The sequence below is a fragment of the Copadichromis virginalis genome, linkage group LG3, assembly GCF_057382275.1.
Source record: "Copadichromis virginalis isolate Kocher_CV1m ecotype Utaka linkage group LG3, C_Virginalis_male_GT1.1, whole genome shotgun sequence".
Taxonomy (NCBI): Eukaryota; Metazoa; Chordata; class Actinopteri; order Cichliformes; family Cichlidae; genus Copadichromis; species Copadichromis virginalis.
Window position 1 is genome coordinate 45,730,018 of NC_140620.1, and position 21,556 is coordinate 45,751,573.

Consider the following 21,556-nt stretch of genomic DNA (forward strand, 5'->3'; position numbering starts at 1 on the left):
GCCATGCTGAGAAAAAAAAAGCCAACTTATTTTGCTGTTGAATCACCGCCTCGCTTGCTCAATTGTGATCAACAAAGACTTTGGCTGCCAGGATGCTGGTCTCTTCCTGTAAGCATCTGAACACACTTGGAGATTCTGCCCAGTCCACAGCAGGGGTGGCCATCTGAAGAAGCAAGAGTTTTCTGTAGGTCCATAAACCTGTGAGCTGGCAGCAGGACCGAGTGTGTCTGGTGTGGTCATAAAATTGTCACACCTTGTCAGCCTTCAGGTTGCCAATCTATGGCCAGTGAACTGGACGATGAGTGTGTGTGGGCTGGTCGTCTTTAAAAAGTCAGGATCAACTTCTTGGAGACTTTTGGTTAAGCCCACTTAAAAAAAAGAGGACTTCCTGTTTTTACTGAGAGCAGACTGAAGTGAAGTTAATCTCCTTTATGAGATCATTATCATTATATGATACAATAACATATAACATGTATGATAGGTTTTGCCTTGTGATTGCTTTGCAAGCTGTGCTTGCTGTTGCACTGGCATTGAACTTACATCAGAGTGCATAATACTCAAAAACATGAAGAGTTGCTACCAACACATAGCAAACCGAGCAGACCTATAAATACACAGGGCGGTGCAGTGTTTTCAGATTTCAGGGTATTTCAGGCAAACGCTAACAAAATATTAAGTTGTTATCCAAACCTCGTAAACATGAAGCAATAATTTTGAGTAAAACAGAAGAGAAATATATAAAATCAAAGGTTTATTAATTCAAATACTTAATTGTTAAGGTTGGTAATGTTGCTTTTTATAAATTGAGTCGATACCCATCAAGTCAATTTAACTTGACCATATTCTATTACATGTAGCATTTTACATTGTGCCTGTCTAACAAAATTACATGGAAATTTTCCATTAATTAAATTATTTAAAGTCAGCTTTTATTTACCTACTTTTTGTTAGTGTGTGTCACATTCCTGTGGATACTCCATTGTTAGTTAGACAACCGCACATTCTTTTAATTTGGAGAACCACAGCCTGAGCACTGAACAGCACATAAATATGTCACACGGAATAACTTGTTGGAAAATGAGTTTTTCCCCAGCTGTTTAGTTTGTACTGTAAATATTCAAGTGTGAGAGAGAGCTTCCCAAGGAATGGTTTAGCCCCCTACTGGTTCTTTTTTATTGTAAATTTAAAGTAGCTGATAAGTAGGCAGAACAGTGAAATCCTTCCTGGCGTATGTATTGGCACCCTTACGAGAAAAGTGCAATTATTCTCTGCAGGACTGGAAACTATGATTTAAACTAAAACTGACAATGAAAACTTTAATACATTTAACAGGGAGACCCAGGATAGGATTAAGCATTACATAAGAATCAATAAAACCCAAAAGAGAGACAACAAAGTGTCTTGGTGTATAAAAATTACAATCTCTCTGTAAAGCAGTGTTTATCTTCCAGTCATTCTAAAGCCGTGTCTCATTTGCAGTTCCTGCTGTGGCAACCTGAACCTCCTAGCAAGATCAACTGAGTTTATCTTATCTAATCAAATCTAATATGATCCAATTCAGTGACTGTAAGAACTCCTGTGAAAATGTAATTTCCATCCTACACAAATATTTTTCCTTCGGATGATGCATTACAATGAGTTGTTTTGACTCTAACGGTTGGGGTTGCAGCTTGCTTGAGAAATGGCTGTCTCTCACTAGTTCCACAAAAATATGATATTTCCAGTGTTACACGTGAATCCTAAAGTACAGCTCACACTTGGACTGTTTCGAGTTTCGAGGCCAAGGTTTCTGTTTTGGGGTTTGTGGAAAACTCTGTTGTTTCTGATAGTCTATAGTCGTATTAGTGGTTATACACAAATTAACACATTTTTAAGTCCATCTTTTTATTTCCTATTCAAAGTGATATTTAAAGTTCAATTTATAATGCATTTTTTATCTTAAATGGAAGATTAAATCCAGTCCTTGGACAAATCTAAGACTTTAATGGTTTGCTTTTAGTAGAATTTCCCCAGGATAGCCTCTTTTTCCCGAGCTGCTAAGGACAGATAGTAAAAGGAGCCATAAAGTTGAAAAACTAAGTACACCCTAACTCCCTCTGTAGGAATTACTGCTAATCCTAATTGCTGTTAATCCAGTGCACTTGATTAACTGATTAGCAGTAAGTGTGCACAGCTCTATAAAAGCAGACGTTCTGACGGTTTGTTGAAAGAAAGCCTCGTCTCTTTAAAAAGAACATGTACTTAGATTTGTAAAGTTACATCTAAGCAAACAAGACTTATGGAACAATGTCCCTTGGACAGATGAGACCAAAGTCGATGTGTTTGTCTATCATACACAACATTATGTTTGGTGAAAATCAAAAACATCATACCAGCACCAACCAACACCTCATGCTAGCCATCAAGCATGGGGTTGGAGGTGTGATGATTTGGGCTTGTTTTGCAACCACAGGATCTGTGCACCTTACAGTCCCTGAGGCGACCATGCACTCCACTGAGTAATAAAGTATTCTAGATTCAACTGTCTGATAGCTAAAACTTGGCCCAAGCCCAGCAGCACATCTACAACACAATAGCTAAAAAAGAAAAGAATCAAGGTGCCACAATGGAACCGTCAAAGTCAAGACCTCAACCTGGTGGAAATGCTGCGGTGGGATCTCGAAGAGAGCTGAACATGAACAAACTCGTGTAAATGAACTGAAGCAACATTGTGAAGAAGAGTTAGCCAAAAAGCCACAATGATGTGACAGACTGGTAAAGTCATGCAAAATCTATTGCTGCTAAGGGTGCTTCTACAAGCTTTTGAACCATGGGGTGTGGCTAGTGTTATGGCTTGTCTAGGGGTGGCCAGACCATAACATTAGGGCCATAACATTAGGGTGATCCATCCCCGTCTGATCCCAAGCAGCACATCACACAACAAGTACAATTTGTTGGTGACTTATTTACAGTGAGTGAATTTTAACAAAGGACAGGAGTGGACCATAGCTTTGGGGTGGACCTAATGCCAAAGCAACAAACAAAAGGAGCCCCTCTAAAGGATGTACCAAACTTACCTACAAAAAGAATCAAAGCAAATGACAATGACTTATCTCCCTAACTAACAAAAACATGAGAAAATGATAATCAAATAAAAAGGTAGTCCACTCCTACATGAAACAGCGCTGGACAGGTAACATAAAGTCTGCCGGTTGAGGTAAGCCGAGGATGAATGACTGGCCGTCCATGACGGTGTCATCATATAAGCCATCTCCAGGTCGTTAGCCCTTGGATCCACCAATCACAGAGAGTCACCTGCACACTCAGATATGAAACAACAGTACGACAACAGTCGTAACACTAGTTTTACATGTGACTGTAGAGAGTACACAGAAACAAGCCTCTGGGGTTTGTCTCCTGTCACATACTTTAATACATGAAAAATGACCTGCTCTTCACCTGCATTACAATGCAAAGCATGTTGCAATGTTCAAATGGGCATTGGAAAATTGTTTTGAGACAGACTTCAACTGGAAAAAAGAGAAACAAGTGCACCAACTGTGAAAAGAAGCTTCTTCTTCACACTCTTTGACATTTAGGGCTGAAATTACTGAAGACTTTGTATTTGCTTTGATAGTTCTGACCTTCTGGCCTTGAGCAGTTTTTGTTCAGAAATGGGGTTGAGACTTTCGTCCACATGACCCATTTAATGTGCGTTGAGAACGGGAAAGGTCTGGTATGAATCGGGCTGAATTATTGAACCGGATCTAGAGTTGAGATACTTGTAAGTGAGAGGGATATTTAACAGCCAGAGGAAACACATCTTAACTTTTCACCCTGAAAAAACACGTTATGCTGTTCAAATACACAGACACAAACTGTTAATGGAAATTGTAAATCGTCCATTTGAAAACTGCTTTATTTTAAATGTCAGATGATGAAATAAAATTATAGAAAGCAGAGTTATTTTAAAGAAGAAGAGTTATCATTATGGTGTTATTTCATTTCACAGTTAAACCAAAGGTAATATGGTAAAAATATACTGTGACCAAACCTTTGTGATGCAAACACTTATAGCTTATTATACGTGTTAGATCCTTTATTAATCATTTGCAGGAAATGAAATTGTCACAGCTACAATACAGACAATAGACACAATATGAATTCCTAATATAGTTAAAAATACATAAATGAATAAAATACGCAATAACTAACATGTGCAAACATGGATACAATCATTATTTTTACTATTACTGTGTAGCGGGTTATGAATGGCATTTTACCCACTGCACATTGCTGGTAATGTGCATTTTAAGACAGAAAGAGAAAGTATGTTGGGAAGAAGTGGGTTATATTTTAAGACTGAGCTTATTGACTAGCCGTTTTCTAGATGGAGATTTTGACCTTTTTCCTGTTGTATCTTTAACTTTGTAACTTTAAGTTGTTGACTTTGACTATTGGAACTGGACATGTTCAGCATGCTGAACATCCAGCAATTGTGTTTACATGCTATGTGTGATACGAATAAACCATACGAGTGCAAACTACGCTCATTTGTTTTTAGTGCACCCTTTAAACATGAACCTTATTGTGCATAAGGGAGGCTTTAGATGAAGTGAGCCTGAGTGTTGTGAGAACAGATGTTTCACAGTCGCTCTCTAAGCCTCTGATTGTAGGCTTGGTTTTTATTTTCACTTTTAATGTGGGAACTCTAATTATCACCTTAAGTCATGTTAAAGTAGATTTACTAACACATTTTGGTGTTGAGAACAGTTTTTTACACAGTTGAGGAGGAAAAGTGAAATAATTATTAAATAAGACTAGTTCTACACCTACGTAGGCTCTTTTGTTTTCTGGTAGCAGAGTATATTTGTTTGTGTGTGTGTGTGTGTGTCTATATAAACATAAATCTATACATTCTATCCTATATTGTCAGTTTAATGGTAATTTAATAGAAACCAAGAATTAACAGAAGGCAGCATAGCAGACATGGATACATGCCTGACTGTTTCACAGGCCTGTATCCAGGACTAAAGAAAAGTCAGCTCAGTTGCACCAAAATACCTCCAAAGGATAAAACAGGTGCTGTGAAGCCAGTTAAATGTTAGAAATAATATCAACACTTCACGCAAAGTCCAGCCCCCTAAGAGTAGGCAAACAATGAAAGAGATAGGGGGATACTGCCCAAGATGAAATACAGAGAATCCATAAATACATCAAGAAGATGGGCACCAGGGACGAACTGCCAAGAGAGTGCCTCAGGCAGCAAAAACCAGAGAATGATGAGGATGAAGATGATGTATTGTAAAAGACCAAGCCCATTCATTGGATCTATCATTGGCGTAATAGAGGAACTGGTTGACCTCAAGAAATCCTACCAGGAACTTCAAAAGTCCAGCCTGAAGGACATCATGGAGTTTCTGATCAGGACAGTGAGAGAAAAAGCCCTAAGCAGAAGGGTCTCACTTTGCAGGCTGTGCAAATGGGGTCATGAGACCATTTACACAGTGCAGCAATGTAAAGGATGTGAGTCAGGACAGCGTACTCGGAAAATGGAGTCGCACTGTGACATACCTACAAAAGAACAACCAAGGTTTCAGAGCTGGTGGCGAGCCAACCAGATATGGTGATGGTTGACAAGGAAAAAGACAGCAGTTGTGATTGATATGGCAATACCAGCTGACTGTAATGTCAGGATGAAGGAGCATGAGAAAATATGAAAGGTGTCACTGCCTAAAGGGACAAGTTAAACAGATATGGAAGGTGAAGATGAAAGTGGTCCCAGTCTTAATAGGAACATTAAGGCCTGTGACCTCCAAACCTGGTTCTAGCATATTCAGGTTACGGCTCAGTCTGACTCCACTCCTAGAATTGGACATACATCCCAGATCTCTGGTAGAGGTCTTAAGTTTGAGGAAGACCATAAATACTGCTAAGCTACAATTATTGCCTATTATTGTGGAGGTCCACCATATACCACCAGAGCAGCTCTTATCCATCAGGGCATGGACAGAGAATGCCTGGAGGTGTCCTGTGGTTTGTGGTAGCGGATGCTTTGGGTCCTCTGTATGGCCGAATCTGGCTTTTTGAGCCACATCTTTCCCATTTTAAATTGGATTGGGATCTGGGGAGTTGAGGCCAGGTCAGCACCTTGGGCTTTGTGTTGTGTTCCTCAAGCAGTTTCTGAGCACTTTTTGTGATGTAGTGGTGTTTTTTTGGCTGCAGCCATCAGGAAGTGCTTGTTTCTGTCAATGTGAGTGCCTCATTGAGACTTTATAGTTGCATCCAATGTAATACAAACGTAGTTAAATGTAGTTATATCTACATGTGATTGTTTTACCCTCAGAACACCTTAATGCACGGGTGTCGAACTCCAGGCCTCAAGGGCCGGTGTCCTGCAGCTTTTAGATGTGTCCTTGATCCAACACAGCTGATTTAAATGGCTAAATGTCCTCCTCAACATGTCTTGAAGTTCTCCAGAGGCCTGGTAATGAACTGATCACTTGATTCAGGTGTGTTGACCCAGGGTGATATCTAAAACCTGCAGGACACCGGCCCTCGAGGCCTGGAGTTCGACACCCCTGCCTTAATGTTTCAGAAATTTTGAGAAGAGACTTTTTTATGCTGTTCCCTTTTTGTATAAGTCAGCCTTCAACTATTTTGAGAGGAAAATGGCAGCAATGATAATAAAGTGACATCTTCAGACATGGAAGGAGAATGTAGCTCTAAATGATCTGCCAGGGGCTATTTGCCTCATTAGCCTCAGTGATAGCTCTAAAAACTAAATTGGCTTCAATTTTGAGCTAATACTTCCTTCTTCTTTTTTTCTCTTTAAATCGAGGTAAGGCATCTAAGCAAAAGAGGCTCTTACATTCTCTGTTTTATGTTTCTTCAGGGTAACTTATGTGGCAGAGGTTTACACTATGCATTCACCTTCCCAGAAGAAAAAGTCTCTACTTCAAAAGTGGCTTTAGTATGACTCTTTGGGCTGCCAGGATTACAGTGTGGAGAAACGATGTGATCGCAATGCTCTTTTTGAAAATATATGAGCCCGGAAATTGAATTTTAAATAGTCCTAATATTAGCTACAATACTGGAATCTGACTCCATAATTGTGCTTGAGAGCTGATGAGATGAAATTTAGGATAAAAATAAAACTCTCTCCATGGTAGCAATTTGAAACTTTTACTGTAGGAAAGAGACCCAAACACTGCAGAACCCTTTTTTTTAACAACCGAGACATAAATCAAATGGCCTCTCTCCCACCTTCATCTCTGGTAGCAGGTGCTCTCATATTAGATGCTGTCCTGGGGAGAGAGAAAAAACACTATAGCAAGAAAATGAAATAGCTCATAAGGTAAGAATAGGCCTCTACTTACAATATAATGAAAATATAATACAATATAATGGTGAGGTAAAATAGTTCCAAAGCAGTTTAATTAGTCAAATCAATTAAACATAAGTCACAGTTGGAATCTTAACATTAAAGTGTTACACAAACATCATGTGCATACTTGCTTATTTAAAGTGTATATGCTATGTGTTTGTCGTATACTGTTTGCACATTTTTATCTGCACTTTTGTGAAACTATTATTTGAATATTGGACTCTGGCTAAAGGAGCTGTCAAAGTGATATCATGAAACGTATTAAAAATCAATCATGACATTCATCAATAATGCACATATGTTAAATGCTGGAATTTTACTCATTTTTAGTCATAATGATTTGCTGTCGAATAAAAGGCAATAACTCTCCAGTTAAAAGGCAGCAGAATTAGAAGATTTGTGCAATGCTGTGAAAAACTACCCATGATTCAGTAGCTTGTAGAGCCACCTTTAGCAACAATAACTTCTTTACCAGTCTCTCCCATCATTGTGGTTAAGTTTTGACACATTTTACAATTTTGCTTCACTTCAGTGAGGTTTAGCTGTTGGAGAGATGGCCTCACATTTGACTGTAGAATACTTTGGTATACAGAGGAGTGCATGGTCAACTCAATGACTGCAAGGTCTCGAGGTCCTGTGGCTGCAAAACAAGCCCAAATCATCACACCTCCACCACCGTGTTTGATAGTTGGTATGAGGTGTTGTATACGGTGCTGTTCATTATGGCCAAACATCTCCACTTTGCTCTCATCTATCCAAAGGATGTTGTTCCAGAAGTCTTGTGCGTTCTTCACCTTCCTAACAAGCCACACTTGTTCAGTCTTTTTTTAACTGTACTGTCATGAAGTTTAACATTTAACATGATAACTGAGGATTGTAGAGTTTGAGATATAGCTCTTGGGTTTTTTGTAGTTTCTGTGCAGCCTTACTTTTGGGTGAATTCGCTGAGACTTCCACAGCTGGGAATTGTGTTAAGACATCAGAATGCTACAGTCAGAACTTTGGCTTTACAGATCAGCCATGATCGGTTAATCAGGATTATTTGATTAGCAGTACCCGGCTGCTACTTACCCTCTAAAGTTCTATGAAAGCTGTAAGGTTGTAGTTAGTTAGACTTAGACTTAGTTAGACTTAAACAGAGAGGAATTTACTAATGCAAATTTGGTGCAGGAAATAGGGAATTTTCCAGGTGCCCATCTACTCTATTTGAAACTATACACTATATACACTATACACAACTATATGTGGTGTTTGTGCGGTACTGTAGCATTATATTATATAGCAGGTAAATATATTCTATGTCACCCTTTAGAATTGATGTTGAGATCAGCTGGGTGAGAGAGGTGCATTTGTAACTACAACCTGCACCAAAGACACTTCAACAATGTGAAGACTTGTTGACAAAGCGGCTTAAAGCTGGAGCCGCTGGTTAATTGACAGGCAGGATAGACTGCCTCTATGACTTTACAATAGGGTCAGATTGAATTGTGGACTGTGAATAAAAACAAAATATGTAATTCTGCATGAACATTCATGTGTGTGAATGTGATTGAAAAAAAGATTTTGACTGACCTTAAGTTTCTAAGAGTGAAAAGTTTCTACTGTACAGCTCGTGAGCCAACATGTACATGTTTTTGGTCCTGGGAAATACTCTGCGTACTACACTATACTCTATCTGCTTTGGGACTGAGAGATCAATCAATCAATACAGTCTTGCTGGCTTAGTTTATAAAATGTATCAGTCAAGAGCAAAATAGCTTAACGTTTAAGAAGTTAGGTTGCACTGTAATCTGAGATTTATGCAGGGCTAATACTCAGGTGTATGCTGTAGCTTTCAGACGTATTTCCATCATTGAAGCTTTCAAGCTGGGCTAGCAGAGTGCCCATGTGTCAAGTCTTTGTTCTTAACTAAGCTGTAGCTGACTGCCTGCTGTCCATTCATATCTTCTTACCTAATTTATGTCTAAGTGGTTTAAAGCCATTTTACCTATAACTCAAAGCAGTTTTTCTAAATTGATAATCAGTTATGAAAAAAGTGCGCTACATCTGTTACATCAGTCTGTCCTGAATTTAAGTAGAGATTGAAATTGGATTCATTTTTATTCAAGGTTATCACGACGCAATATTGACTCACCTCTGTGAAAACCTTGGGGCCAGTAAAACAGAAAAAAAACTAAAATAATTATCTCCCAAAGTAGTCAGCATGTCAATTTTCTTTATTTTTTCTGTTCGGATGAGGCAGATATTATTTGAAAGTCTTGCTTATATTAGTTTCTTTCTCTTTCTATTATGTATTATTTGATTAATTATTTCATTTGTGACTGTCAGCAATTGTAATTTTGCAGTCTCTGGAAAAAGTCAAAGTAATGATTCCCTGTTCCTTTCTGTCTCTCTTGATTACTCACTTAGACAATGATACGACTGTTATTTTGGCTAAAATAAGAAATGGCGCATATTACATATTCTGAACAACATTGTTTGTCTTCATATTTTGCTTGCAGGGAGCCAGAGTTTTGTTTTAATGTCTTAAAGTGCTCTTGAGAACTAGTTCTTTGGGCAATCCTAGTTTTTCAAGTTTTTCTTTGGACATTGGCTGTTTTTTTCCCTCATTTTCAGTCCAGTCCATTTTTTATTGTTTGTTTAGACATTTAATAGATAATAATTACCTATTAATCATTAAAGCATATGAAAGGCTGCTGACTTATGGGATTAAAAGACAAGTTAACAAGATAAGATAACTTGTTATTGCACAGTCATACTGTGCACCTGTGGAAACAACAACAAACGAATTTTTCAAAAATATTTTGCATTTCTTTAGTTGCATCTATGAAAAATTCTAAAGGTAACACAGTTTTACAGACATACAGTAACAGGATGATTCCCAAAGAGCTGTTAGTTAAATGCTTGACACATCATGGCATGCATGGTGTGCAGTTTGTCCTTAAAATGTTTGAGGAACTTGAATAAGTGGAAGCAAAAGAAGAAGCAGCTGGACTAAAAAAGAAACAATCTACAGCAAATAAACGATATCTGACAGTCATAGCCCTGAGAAACAGGAAATATAAATCCACCAAACACTTGACATTACTTTATAAATGCCATCTGTCAAACATGGTGGAGGCTCTGTCGTGGTTTAGGGCTGCATTTCAGCCAGGATTGCTGGAGATCTCATCGAAATTAATAGAATTATTAGTGCAGAAAAGTACCGTCACATATTGAGAAACCTAAGATAACATCGGGAAAGAATCTGACTGGCAAGAGCTTCTTTCTTTGACATGACAATAACCTCAAACACACTGCCAGTGCAGTAAAAGCATAACTGGATAGAAAAACACACAATGGAGCACTATCAGTCATGGGCTGGCATCCCAAGAGCCCGGACCTCAACATTATTGAAGCAGTGTGGGATCATCTTGACAAAGAATGGAACAAAAGGCGGCTGACATCCAGAGAAAAGATTTGAGAGAAAGCTACGAGAAAGCTTGAGTTCAGGCAGTGTTGAATAATAAAATTGGTCACACCAAGTATTGACTTTCAATCTCGTTACAATTTTACAAACTCCTATTTGCATTTTTCTGTGCACGCACGTCTCAGTAAACCACAGCATCTATGTCTCGTTTTTCTAACAAAATATGAAGAAATGAGGGAATGCTCAAGACTTTGCACTGTCCTGTGTGATGACAAAATATTGTGAATTTTAAAATATTATCAACAACATTAGGATGACTCAAGTAAATAAAGCTATCTAGAGCATAACCTGTTACACAACTGCAGAAACACATTCTATTTACTGTGACCTAAGGTTGCTGTATGCTATCAAGATGAATAGTGTTGGTTTCCCTTAAAGTTTGCTAATAAACAATTAGCCACACCACTTTATATTGCCGAATCACCTTTGACTCCTGGCATGCCAGCAGAGTGTACACAGTGTTACCTGTAGCTAGTGTTGATGTTGCTGTGTTGCAGTGTCACCTCTAGTGAACTCCACCCACACCGTCACATAGCAGTCTAGTGGGAGAAGTGCTTAATTGCTGTCTTTCTCTCCCTTCACTTTCGCTCTTCTCTGGATCTCAGTGGACTGAGGAATAAATATGCTCACCTTTTCTCCTGCGTATCCCCAGTGAGAACTAGTTGAGGGATTGTCTCGGAACGCTAATTAACATTTGATTGTTAAAGGTTGTTTCCAGTTTCTAACAATGTTGCTTTTTTCATACTTTTGATGTTTGTTATGAATATGCTCACCGACTTAACTGACACAACAATGTCGAAATATATGAAAAAGTCTGGTGTAATCCAGCATTTCCTGGTGGTGCACGGGTGTCAGACCTCGTTTTAGTCCAAGTATTTTTTTCCTACTGTTAAAAAAAGTTCAATTAGATAAAACACATATTTTTGAGGCATCTGGAAGAAAAAACAAAGCTAGTGAAGCCCTATTAGCTTAATTGTTCCCCTTCAATCATTTAGCAAAAATGACATGAAAATAAGGCGCATATTTAACAGAACACAATTTACAGTGGCACTTAAAGTTCTCCATTTAGGTTACACAGGTAGTTTGTAAACATTTCAGTGTTTTCTAAATAATTCCAAGCATATATATTATTATTGAATTTCTTTAAAACTCTTTCTGTGAAATATAGAGACCGGTCGGCGACCTTCCGGAAACCACTGGTTGCTAGCTAGAAATGTGTACTCCCCAAGCACTTGGTGAGTGGTTGCCAGAGGTTGCTCCGTGAAAGAGGTATTTGGTGCTGCACCAAATACCTCCCACTTGGACAGTAGTTGATTAATGGTTGCAAATCGGCTCCTTCCTTGCAAACTACAGCTAGCTGCGGCAATCTGCTGGTAACCATAGTAGCCATAGGCAGGTTTTTGGTGTACCCATCGTGCAAACAACCTGACACTCAATAATGCACTTAGTCATGTCCCTAACAATAGAACCGGCAAGTTTAAAGTAGTTTGAATAACCAGTTGTCCAGATGAACAGACAATCACATACAAAGGTTCACTAATTTATTAGTGTGATGGTTGGAATATCTTAATTCGTCCACCATTAAGACTAATCTTTGTGATTGTGTGTTATATGTAAATTGAGTTAAACTGGGGAGAATTTCAATACAGAACTAGTTTTTCTTTATGAAATCAACAGATTTATGAGTGAACTGAGCCTGCTGATCCGGTGAAGCATGAAATAAAGCCTGAGGGGCTAAGTGGTTGCATCTAAGATATTTATTCTGTAAATGTGTACCTTCAGGCCCTAGAACACCTGCCAAAGTTTGACACAGTGTTACCAACTTATTGTGGCTAGTGCCAGAGCTGCATTGGAACAAGGTCGTAGATCGAGCGGTGGGCGTTGGAGTTCAGGCCCTTAATGGGAGGATCAGTCTTGTCGTTTCTGATTTTCTGCTTCTAATCATTTTCAAAGATTTATTTAGTCACCTATCATGTTCTCCCTTTGCTTCTCTCTTTCTTTTGCATCCTCCACTCAGAGTCTCCCGTGTTGCACGTCATCATCTGTCATATTCGAGGCCTGTGCAGTTGGTGATTCATATGCAGAGCGTCACCACCAGCACACTTTGATTCCCTCCTACTCTCTTTTGCGCACTTTTATTCTTTTTATCCTTCTGTCTTGCCCTTCCCTCTGTCTTTGTTCTCCTGGCTCCTTCTTAGTCTTATATTTCCAGCACTGTCAGTCTCTTCTCCTCAAAGCCTTTGTCACTGCCCATCCATCTCACGAATACTTCCTCCTTCATGTCACACTGTGCTCATTTGCTTAGGATAGCCAGAGACAGTTTGTGTAAATGTGCCTCTTCGACCTTTCTGCTATGTCCCATTTATATAACATGGGAAAATGTGAAGTGTCTGTCTTGCAGACAGGCAGCTAATCAACCTGCAGCACAGTCTGCTCGGCATTTCTAATCTCTAATCAATTTTTTTTTACCCAGCGACACATTTTCTGTGTTGCTATGCCTGCTTTGTTTTCTTGCAGGCTGCCACACGGAGAAGAGCATCCAAGGTCAAATCACAGTGTCCTCACACACAAATAGCCTGGCCGTATTTTTATTTCTTTTGGCACAGTGATGGCGTGTCAGCAAAAGTGTACAGGGATAGATGGCTTTGCCTTGAGGGTAAGAGAGGGAGAAAAGAGGTACGGACATAGAGGGGTACTCCCTTCTGGGACTCATTTGATAGCGTTTTCATTTCGTACTTTTCCACCGCCACCCCCTTCTTTGTGCTCACTGTGCTTCTGTCTATCAGGTGCCATCTGTTTCAGAGTTCAGATGAGGATGTTTGTTGTTGCTGAAACACCTGCTTTACAAACTTAATGAATCTCCTGGCTTGTATAAGGAACAATGAAGCCAATGTCGAGAGGGAATTCAAATTTATTAATTATTATTTTATTTAGCATGGGAAGCTACTTGGCACATATCACATTGTCCTATTTGACAGTCAGTTTTGCTTTTATCGGATCATGATAGAAACCAGTTACATGAGGTCCTCATTGAACTTAATTCAGTTGTAGGTCTCCTGCTGACTTTTCATGTGACTTCGGAGCTGAATATTCTGGGTGTAGATTCTGGGAAGCAGAGCCTACACCCATATTAGATACAACTTTGGGATAATCACATGCTAATGTTTAATATGAGCGTGCAAACAAAGCATTCAGCTACAGCACTTATGACAACTATGTAAATAAAAATTTAACAAATTAGTCCACAACTCTTTTAAACATATTTCTTTAATTTTAAAATGTAAAGTGGCAACATATTTAATGTTGCATTTGTGATTTTTAAATATATTGTGATAATAACAATGCTATTGACCCATTACAGGGTTCTGTATACACAGCAGGAAAGAGTGGATCAAGAAGACGTCCGAATAAACAATCAGTGGTTAAAGTTAGAATGTCAAATACTGATTGGTTAATAGTGAAAGTCAAGATGTGGGTTTTGAACAGCACAAAGAAATACTTTGTGTTGGTCATACATAGTCATGGGGAAAAAAAAATATAGACCTTTGTTAGAGCAGCCGGGTGCTGATAATCATTCCACTTGCTTGATTATTAGTGTGACCATAAGAGCAGATGATTTAGCAGTTTGCTTGTTCTCCCTTAAAACAACAAAGCTACATCTGAACAAACCACGAGACGTGGAACAATGTCGTTCGGAGAGATAAAACCAAAGTGGAGATGTCCAGCCAAAAACCAAACCACGGCACAAACACCTCATATTGACTGTAAAGCATGATGGTGGAGGTGTGATGATTTGGGTGGTTTTGCAGCTGCAGGACTTGAGCTTCTTACAGTCTGCAATACAATAATAAGTATTGTAGCGTCAGATGTGAGGTCGTGTGTCCAATAGTTCAAGCTTGGCCCAGACTGGATCATGCAGCAGAGCAATGATCCCAAGCAAAGAAGCCATTAGAAGGAATTGAACATTAATTATTGATCTGCAGAACTCAATTATGCTATTTGGTGGTTAGATGCTGATGGCCCATCACAGCAGAATGAAATCCCAGAAGTGATAGGAATTAGAGCAGGACTGTCTAGACCCTGATGGTATTAAGGGATCACATGGAGGCTTTGGTGGAGGTGGGTTGGACAAAAGAGTCTGCAAGGAAGAATGAAAGACAAACAGTGGGATTTAAAGGATGCAGAGTGAAGGCTGATTGGTTTAAAGGAGGCAAGCAGAAAGATGATTGGGCTACAATTGGCTGTGAGTCCTGCAGCGTGAATAGACTAGCAACTAAATACCTGGACAGCAGACAGTTTTTATTATTCTGCGTAAGAAAGGTGCCAATGAATGAAATGCACTCTAGGCGTTATTGTTGAATGTCATTATTTTGCATCCTAGCTTACAAAGGTGAGCTAGGAAGCTACATAAGGCTAAATCGAGGTTAACATTTTCATCAAAGTTTGTGTTGTAACTCTTAAGGATTAATTTAATTTCAAACTCAATCACAAAACATTGTTTCCTTCACTAAGTCTGACCTCTTGTTGACTCACTCTTGATCCTGCTGTGCATATAGACCCTTATAAATAAATCTCATTTAATGTAAAGCTTGAGTGTTGTGTGCTTCCCTTTATGCAGAGGTCCCTGTGTCAGCCAAGAAATAAAAAATGAGGCAATATTTTGCAACACAAAGTATTATCACTACTGCATGAATGCACCATAAATGTACCAAATTCCATTGCAGTCAATCCAAGAGTTGTTGAGACATGTGGGGCTGCATTTCTTGCCGACATCATAGTAATGCTGCAGATGCTCGTTATTTTTTCTCCTTATGTTTGTGAAATACAGGGCAGACATGAAAGGATGAATGACTAAATAAAAGTCTCAAAAATGAGCCGTATTTAGTTCAATCCGCAAGCAAGTGTAAATAAGAGCAAATGAACTCGACAGCCAATCACTTACCTCTTTTCTGCCCCGCTGTCTCTGATGTTCATCGTTTTCATTTCTTTCATCTTCCTATTCTCGCACACGGTTCTTCGTCGCCCTTACACTTCCCAGCCCACGTCTATTTTTTTTTTTTTACACCATAGCCATTTTCGTTCCCTCCACCCTCCCTCACTCATTGTCTCTCCTCTTGTTTCGACTGTGGGCATCCTCTCATAACAGCCACTGTAATAGTTCGGATGTCAAGGAAGCAAACCAGGCCGGCTTTTCTCCTGTAAGTTTCACCATGATTGTCTTTGATCAGTTTGTTAGTAGATTAGTGATGATAGTGGCATCTTTTGTCACTGGTGGGAGCCATTGAGCCAGGACAGACTAGACAAGATAGCTTTGATTTAGTTGACTTCTAGAGTATTGACTATAACTTGCTTTAAATTCTGCTTGTGTCAGCTATGGGAATTATTTTGTCAAGTTTTTCAGAGTAACCATAACTTTGAAATATCGTTATGTAACTGTAATTCTTTTGTTGCATCCAGAGAGGTTTAGTCTCCACCAGCTACTGGAGTACATGCTAAATGTTCAACTAAACTTGGCACAAAAGTTTGGTCAATGGTTTCTTTGTTTTAACAACACTTCTTGGCAATAAATGTTATACGGTTGGAAGACCTGTTTATTTCCCCTTGAATGGTGCCACATAAGGAAAATGCATTTGTGGGTTGAGCAGCAGGGTTGAGTATGTTGGCTGTGCCCATGAACAACTTGCCAAATTAGATATATGCACCCTCAAGGGCTTCATGAGGGTAACTGTCCACTGAGGTGGGCCCCCGAGAATTGCATTCCCTATGGGACTTTGTTTCATTTCACACTGCAAGTGAGTATGCTAATGCCAGCATATTAGCTAGCTGGCAGTATGTACAGCAGCAGCTATGTACAGCTATGTAAGTGAGATAACACCGGGTTCAGAGTTCTGTACTTTTTGTGTGCGGTTTCAGCAAAACAATTTAACTGGAAATGGACGTGTGGCTAATGGCACTGACTTTGTGCTCTTTTAAAATAACATCTCACTATTTTCTCTACATTGCTAAATATACAATGTTATATACGGTAACAGTGTGCTGGGTTTTTGTTGTTTGTCTGAAGTTGGACTGATGGCAGCTTATAGTTGAAATGTTTTTGTCCATTGTTAGTAGACACTGTGAAGTATATTATAAAAAGAGCACCTGTACTGTCTTTTATACAAGGATACAAGGACTTACTAACCTTTGACAGATGCTTCCTAGGGGTACACTACAGCTCCTGCTGCTGCTCCTGATAACCTCCAAAAACCTGACTTACAGATAATTTGTGCTGATATTACCATCATCAACAAAAGATATTCTTTGGTTGCTGTGGTCTTTTACTGTTTTATAATCTTTGTTCATCTTCATCTATCCCACGTAGTTCACAGAAAATGCTGCCATTTGTTTTTTTCCTTTGATAAGTCAAAATAAACCCTTAATAAAGCCTGGACTTTACTAGAAAACCTCTAGATCTTTAGAGCTATTTTTTGCATAAAATGTAACATCGTCCAGAGTGCTTTCAAAATGTCCTTGCTAATTTCTTTTGTATATATGGTGGTTGCCGGTGTTGCACCAATATCTTTGCTTATGCCATGATAGTACATCACTCAAAGGTTCCTTTTGTCCTAAGGAGTATTTGCCCTGATGTAGAATGGTCCTGAGAACTGTGATGGTTACTAACTTGAACTTTTATCTGGGACCAGCTAAAATCTACAGTTTAGTGAGTATGTTTTGGTTTTCATTTTGTCTCTGCAGGTATACTTATACCCTGTGCCCATTCAATCAAGTTACACAAAAGAGCACGGCAGGAGTAGAGGTCTCATTAGGGTAAGTACCTCAATCACTGTTTCTTTTGTGCACACAGTTAAAATCCCAATCACTGACCAGCCGGGGTATGTCTGCGATCAGGTGGGAAAAAATTAAAGACAGTTTATAGAACGACATCTTTCCAAAGCGCTTAGCAGTACTCTGAGTACTGTGGCCTGAGATTCTATAGCAGAGCATAGTCAATATTTTAATATGAAGCCACAAAGCACTTCTAGTACAATTCACATGCATTTTCCCTCCCCTGGGCTTTCATCATGCACTAAAAGCCAAGAAGGGCATTTTGTCTTATTTATACCAATTAGATAAATTCAGTGACAGCATTGTTCATTTCACGATTCGACCTGAAACAAATCCCACCCCTGCACTCCCCAGAAAGCTCTTTAATCATTGTTACAGTGCTCATATGAAGTTACCCTAAGACCAATATTTGCACTATTGATTCTTTTTTATTGTTATTCAATCTCTGTTAGCTTCGTATGACCTTTAATCAGTCACTAACAGATCTTTATTATATTTTTAATACTTTTTGATCAATGACAAAACGGAGCAGCTTTCATAGACTGGTGGGGTTATATTTCCTCAGCCTCCAAGGGTTTCAATTTCATCAAAAGGTTTACATTCTGGTCTTTTACCTTACCCTTGGGGAATGTCTTTGTCAACTGTTGGACACAGGTGTGCATCAAGAAGGCCGTGTGCTATGAAAGAAGCCACTCAGTCCCCACTGAAATGCACCTTTAATTGTCATAAACGTTTTTATTTTGATTCTTTGGAGATCTATCTGCTGTTAAGCAGTATATACCAGTGAAATATCTACTGCTTGATTGTATTTTTATCTTGCATGTGACTTTAAACGCTGGCTGTTATTCAGTCATTAGTTTTGCTTCGGCGACCACATCACCTCACCTTTCTCTTCACCGTAACATCTCTGTCAAAAACAAGAAGAAAAAAGAAAGCATACATCAAACGGATGGTTTTTTCCTGTTTATTTACTTACTTTTTCTTCTCTTATGAATTTTTGATTTAAGGTGATAATTATGGGATGTCGCCTCACTGTCCTTTTCCACTCTCTCATTAGCCTTGGCTGTCCGTCACCTGACACTTTTATAGGCTGCAATTATGGAAAACCTATTCCATCCACACTGACACCTATGCAAAAAGCTTTTATGATCCACGTCAGCTCCTTCCCTAAGAGGAAGACCGAGTTGCGCTGGTGTTTTTTTCCACTCAGCGACCACACAGACTAACAACTTGTTTTGCGGACGGATAATAAAAAGGTCTAAAATGGCCGTGGAAAATTTGCGACACGGAGTCAAAACATTTTGTCTGCTTTGAGATGCGATGCCATTAGGGCCCAACTTGAAGTAAGACTCGAGATAATTTAACTGCAATTATTCTTCCGTGCAGATACAGTGGGGGGTTTTTCCCTTTCAGGTGGAAAATTAATTGGAATCTAAAGCAGAGCTGTTTTCTTCTTCTTCTTTTCTTTTTTTCCACCATCAACTCCCACACTATGCTCACTTTTGGAGCGTAAAGTGCAATGCTTCACCATGTTTTTAGCGCAGGAAAGAGGAAGAACAGAATGCTAACTGTGAGTAATGTGACCCCAGCGCTTCTGCCTGCCTGTCACTCATCATGGTATGGAAGGGCAGAAGGACTAAACGAAATCAATGGTCAAACACGCCAAAATCTCTGCCAAACAGGACTCGAGGGACAGATTTCAAATGTATATTTATTTATTTTTTCCCCACATTCCAGCGTTTTTTCACACTGATGACTAAGACTAAACACAATGTTGGATTTTTCCATAGAAGTCAGAGAAAAATAATAATGCTAGCTTAATATAAGTTGTTATCACATGTACCTCATTGGTATTTTCTGGGTGTAGGCGGGCTGTGCGGCTCTATATGATGTACTATACTGTTTCCAGAGTGCGTGTAGTGAAGGTGGACTGCTTTCAGCTGAGGCAAGGGGGAGGGGAGGCACATGAATCATAGCTCGCATGGTGGGTATAAAGTTCATTTTTTTTATCCAGACAGACCATCAGTCAGGCCTTGCAGGATGTGGCCGAGCCTCCTGATATCAATCTGCATGGAGGCCTCCTCTTTCTCCCCAGAGGGGGTGAGGAGGGAGAGGGGAGTGCTTTGATTTAAACGGCAGCATTTATCACACCTGCTCCAGCATCCTAAAGGACAACCATGTGAGACAGAGAAGAGGTGGCGGTGGTGTCAGAGAAACAGCATTACCATGCGCGGCCTCCCACTGGAAGCGTGGCTGCCCTGGCGATGACATTGCTAATACTCGCTCGTACGATTTTCTGACTAATTTGGATTAGTCGTGTTATGTTTCCGTGGCATTAAATTGATGGCGCCGCTGCCGAATTTCGATTACGGCTCACGGCCTGCACAGTTTGCGAAGTGTGTCACGGCTCATAAAAGTTGAAATTGTACCCTGAGCCTTAACCTTCCTTCATGCTTGGTTTTGCAGCATAGCTTGGCGTTAGACCATTAACTACACAAATGTTTGCGAGGAACAATAAATCAACCTGGCAACGCTTTCTTTTGCAGCTGCTCGCTCTTATATTGTGGCCACACACTGCCAAAGATTTCATAAGGCACAGCAGTCACTCTGTGCTTCCAATTATCTGTAAACGCAGATATTATACAACACATATTCACCTCTTGAATTACAATATCTCTGTTTTCCATTTAGCTTTCGGCCTCGGCGTCACAAGCGCTTCCTGAAATGGCTATTGTAACACTAACATCAGCCATGATAATGATAATAGAATAGGAGAAAATGCTTGCATTGCTACAAACACTATCCCAACGTGACAGCATCGTCCATCTTCATAATGTCCCCGCGGTACCCACCCCCGCCCTCCTCCTCAAAGGGCAGACATGCTAGGTACATTGACAAGACAGCAAATGCAGAGCTGCTAAATGCTTCTGGAAAAGTCCAAACAGAGACGCACGCGGGCAGATCTCTTGCTACCTCTGTGCTTATGTGAGGTATTGCAAGCACTGCCGTTACAATTTGTTTGATGGAGAAACACCACATGCAGAGAATTAATACTGTGTTAACAAACAGAACATTGATCATATTGTCACCAGCATGTCACATTAATTTCCAAAAAGCCAATGTGGTATTGAGATCACTCCTTACAACGTGGGAGGAAATTTGGACCGTTCTTCCTTAGAGAACTGCTTCAGTTTAGCCATATTCTTAGTGTGTCTGGTGTGAATGGCTGGATGTCTGGGCTCTGACTGGACCGCTCCAAAACACAGATTTTCTTTGTTGAAAATAATTGTGTGCTAGAGTTGCTTTAATGTTTAAGGTTATTGTCCTGCTGTGTCATCCAGTTAGTGCTGACCCAAGGCCCCAGTCGCACGGGTCACGGGGGAAAATACAGGATTAAACACCGCCACCTTGCCAGCAAGCTATTTATTCGACCAGTAGACAAATTATATAACGTGTTATACAATAAATACATGTCCGGTAAAGCGCAGTGTGACTGACTTTTTAGCTAACGTAAGCTAAAGTGGCAGTGTCTGTTTTTGTTTTTGACGCTGTCGCCGGTACGAGATTCTGGAATGGCACCACTTACCTCAACATCCAGCTGTGAAAGCTGCATCAACCTGAGCCAAAAAGTGATCGAGCTGGAACAAAGGATATCCACGCTATACCAAATCCAGGGGGCTGAATGCGAACTTGACACGATCCTCCTTGGCAAAGCTCAAACCACCGCTACTAGCGCTGAGCTAGCCGACACAGTGCAACATCCAGCTGCTGTGTCCCAAGATCCCGCCAACAGTCAACACAGGCTCTCAACTTGCGTCGCTGGTGCTTCTGCCAAGGACGAGAACTCCTGGTTTCAGCTAGGGGCCAGACCCAAGGCTCTGGTCAGCTCCACTCCA

At 39.8% G+C, this 21,556-nt stretch overlaps 1 protein-coding gene across 2 annotated transcripts in view; it reads left to right on the forward strand.

Moving 5' to 3' along the window:
* Nucleotides 1-21,556, forward strand: part of LOC146714999 (glucosidase 2 subunit beta-like) — a 175,177-nt gene that overhangs the window by 131,913 nt on the left and 21,708 nt on the right. For both annotated transcript variants that reach the window (XM_085451351.1, XM_085451350.1), the window contains exon 13: nucleotides 17,571-17,642. In XM_085451351.1, the coding sequence (XP_085307477.1) occupies nucleotides 17,571-17,642 (72 nt within the window). The remainder of the gene's footprint in view (nucleotides 1-17,570; nucleotides 17,643-21,556) is intronic.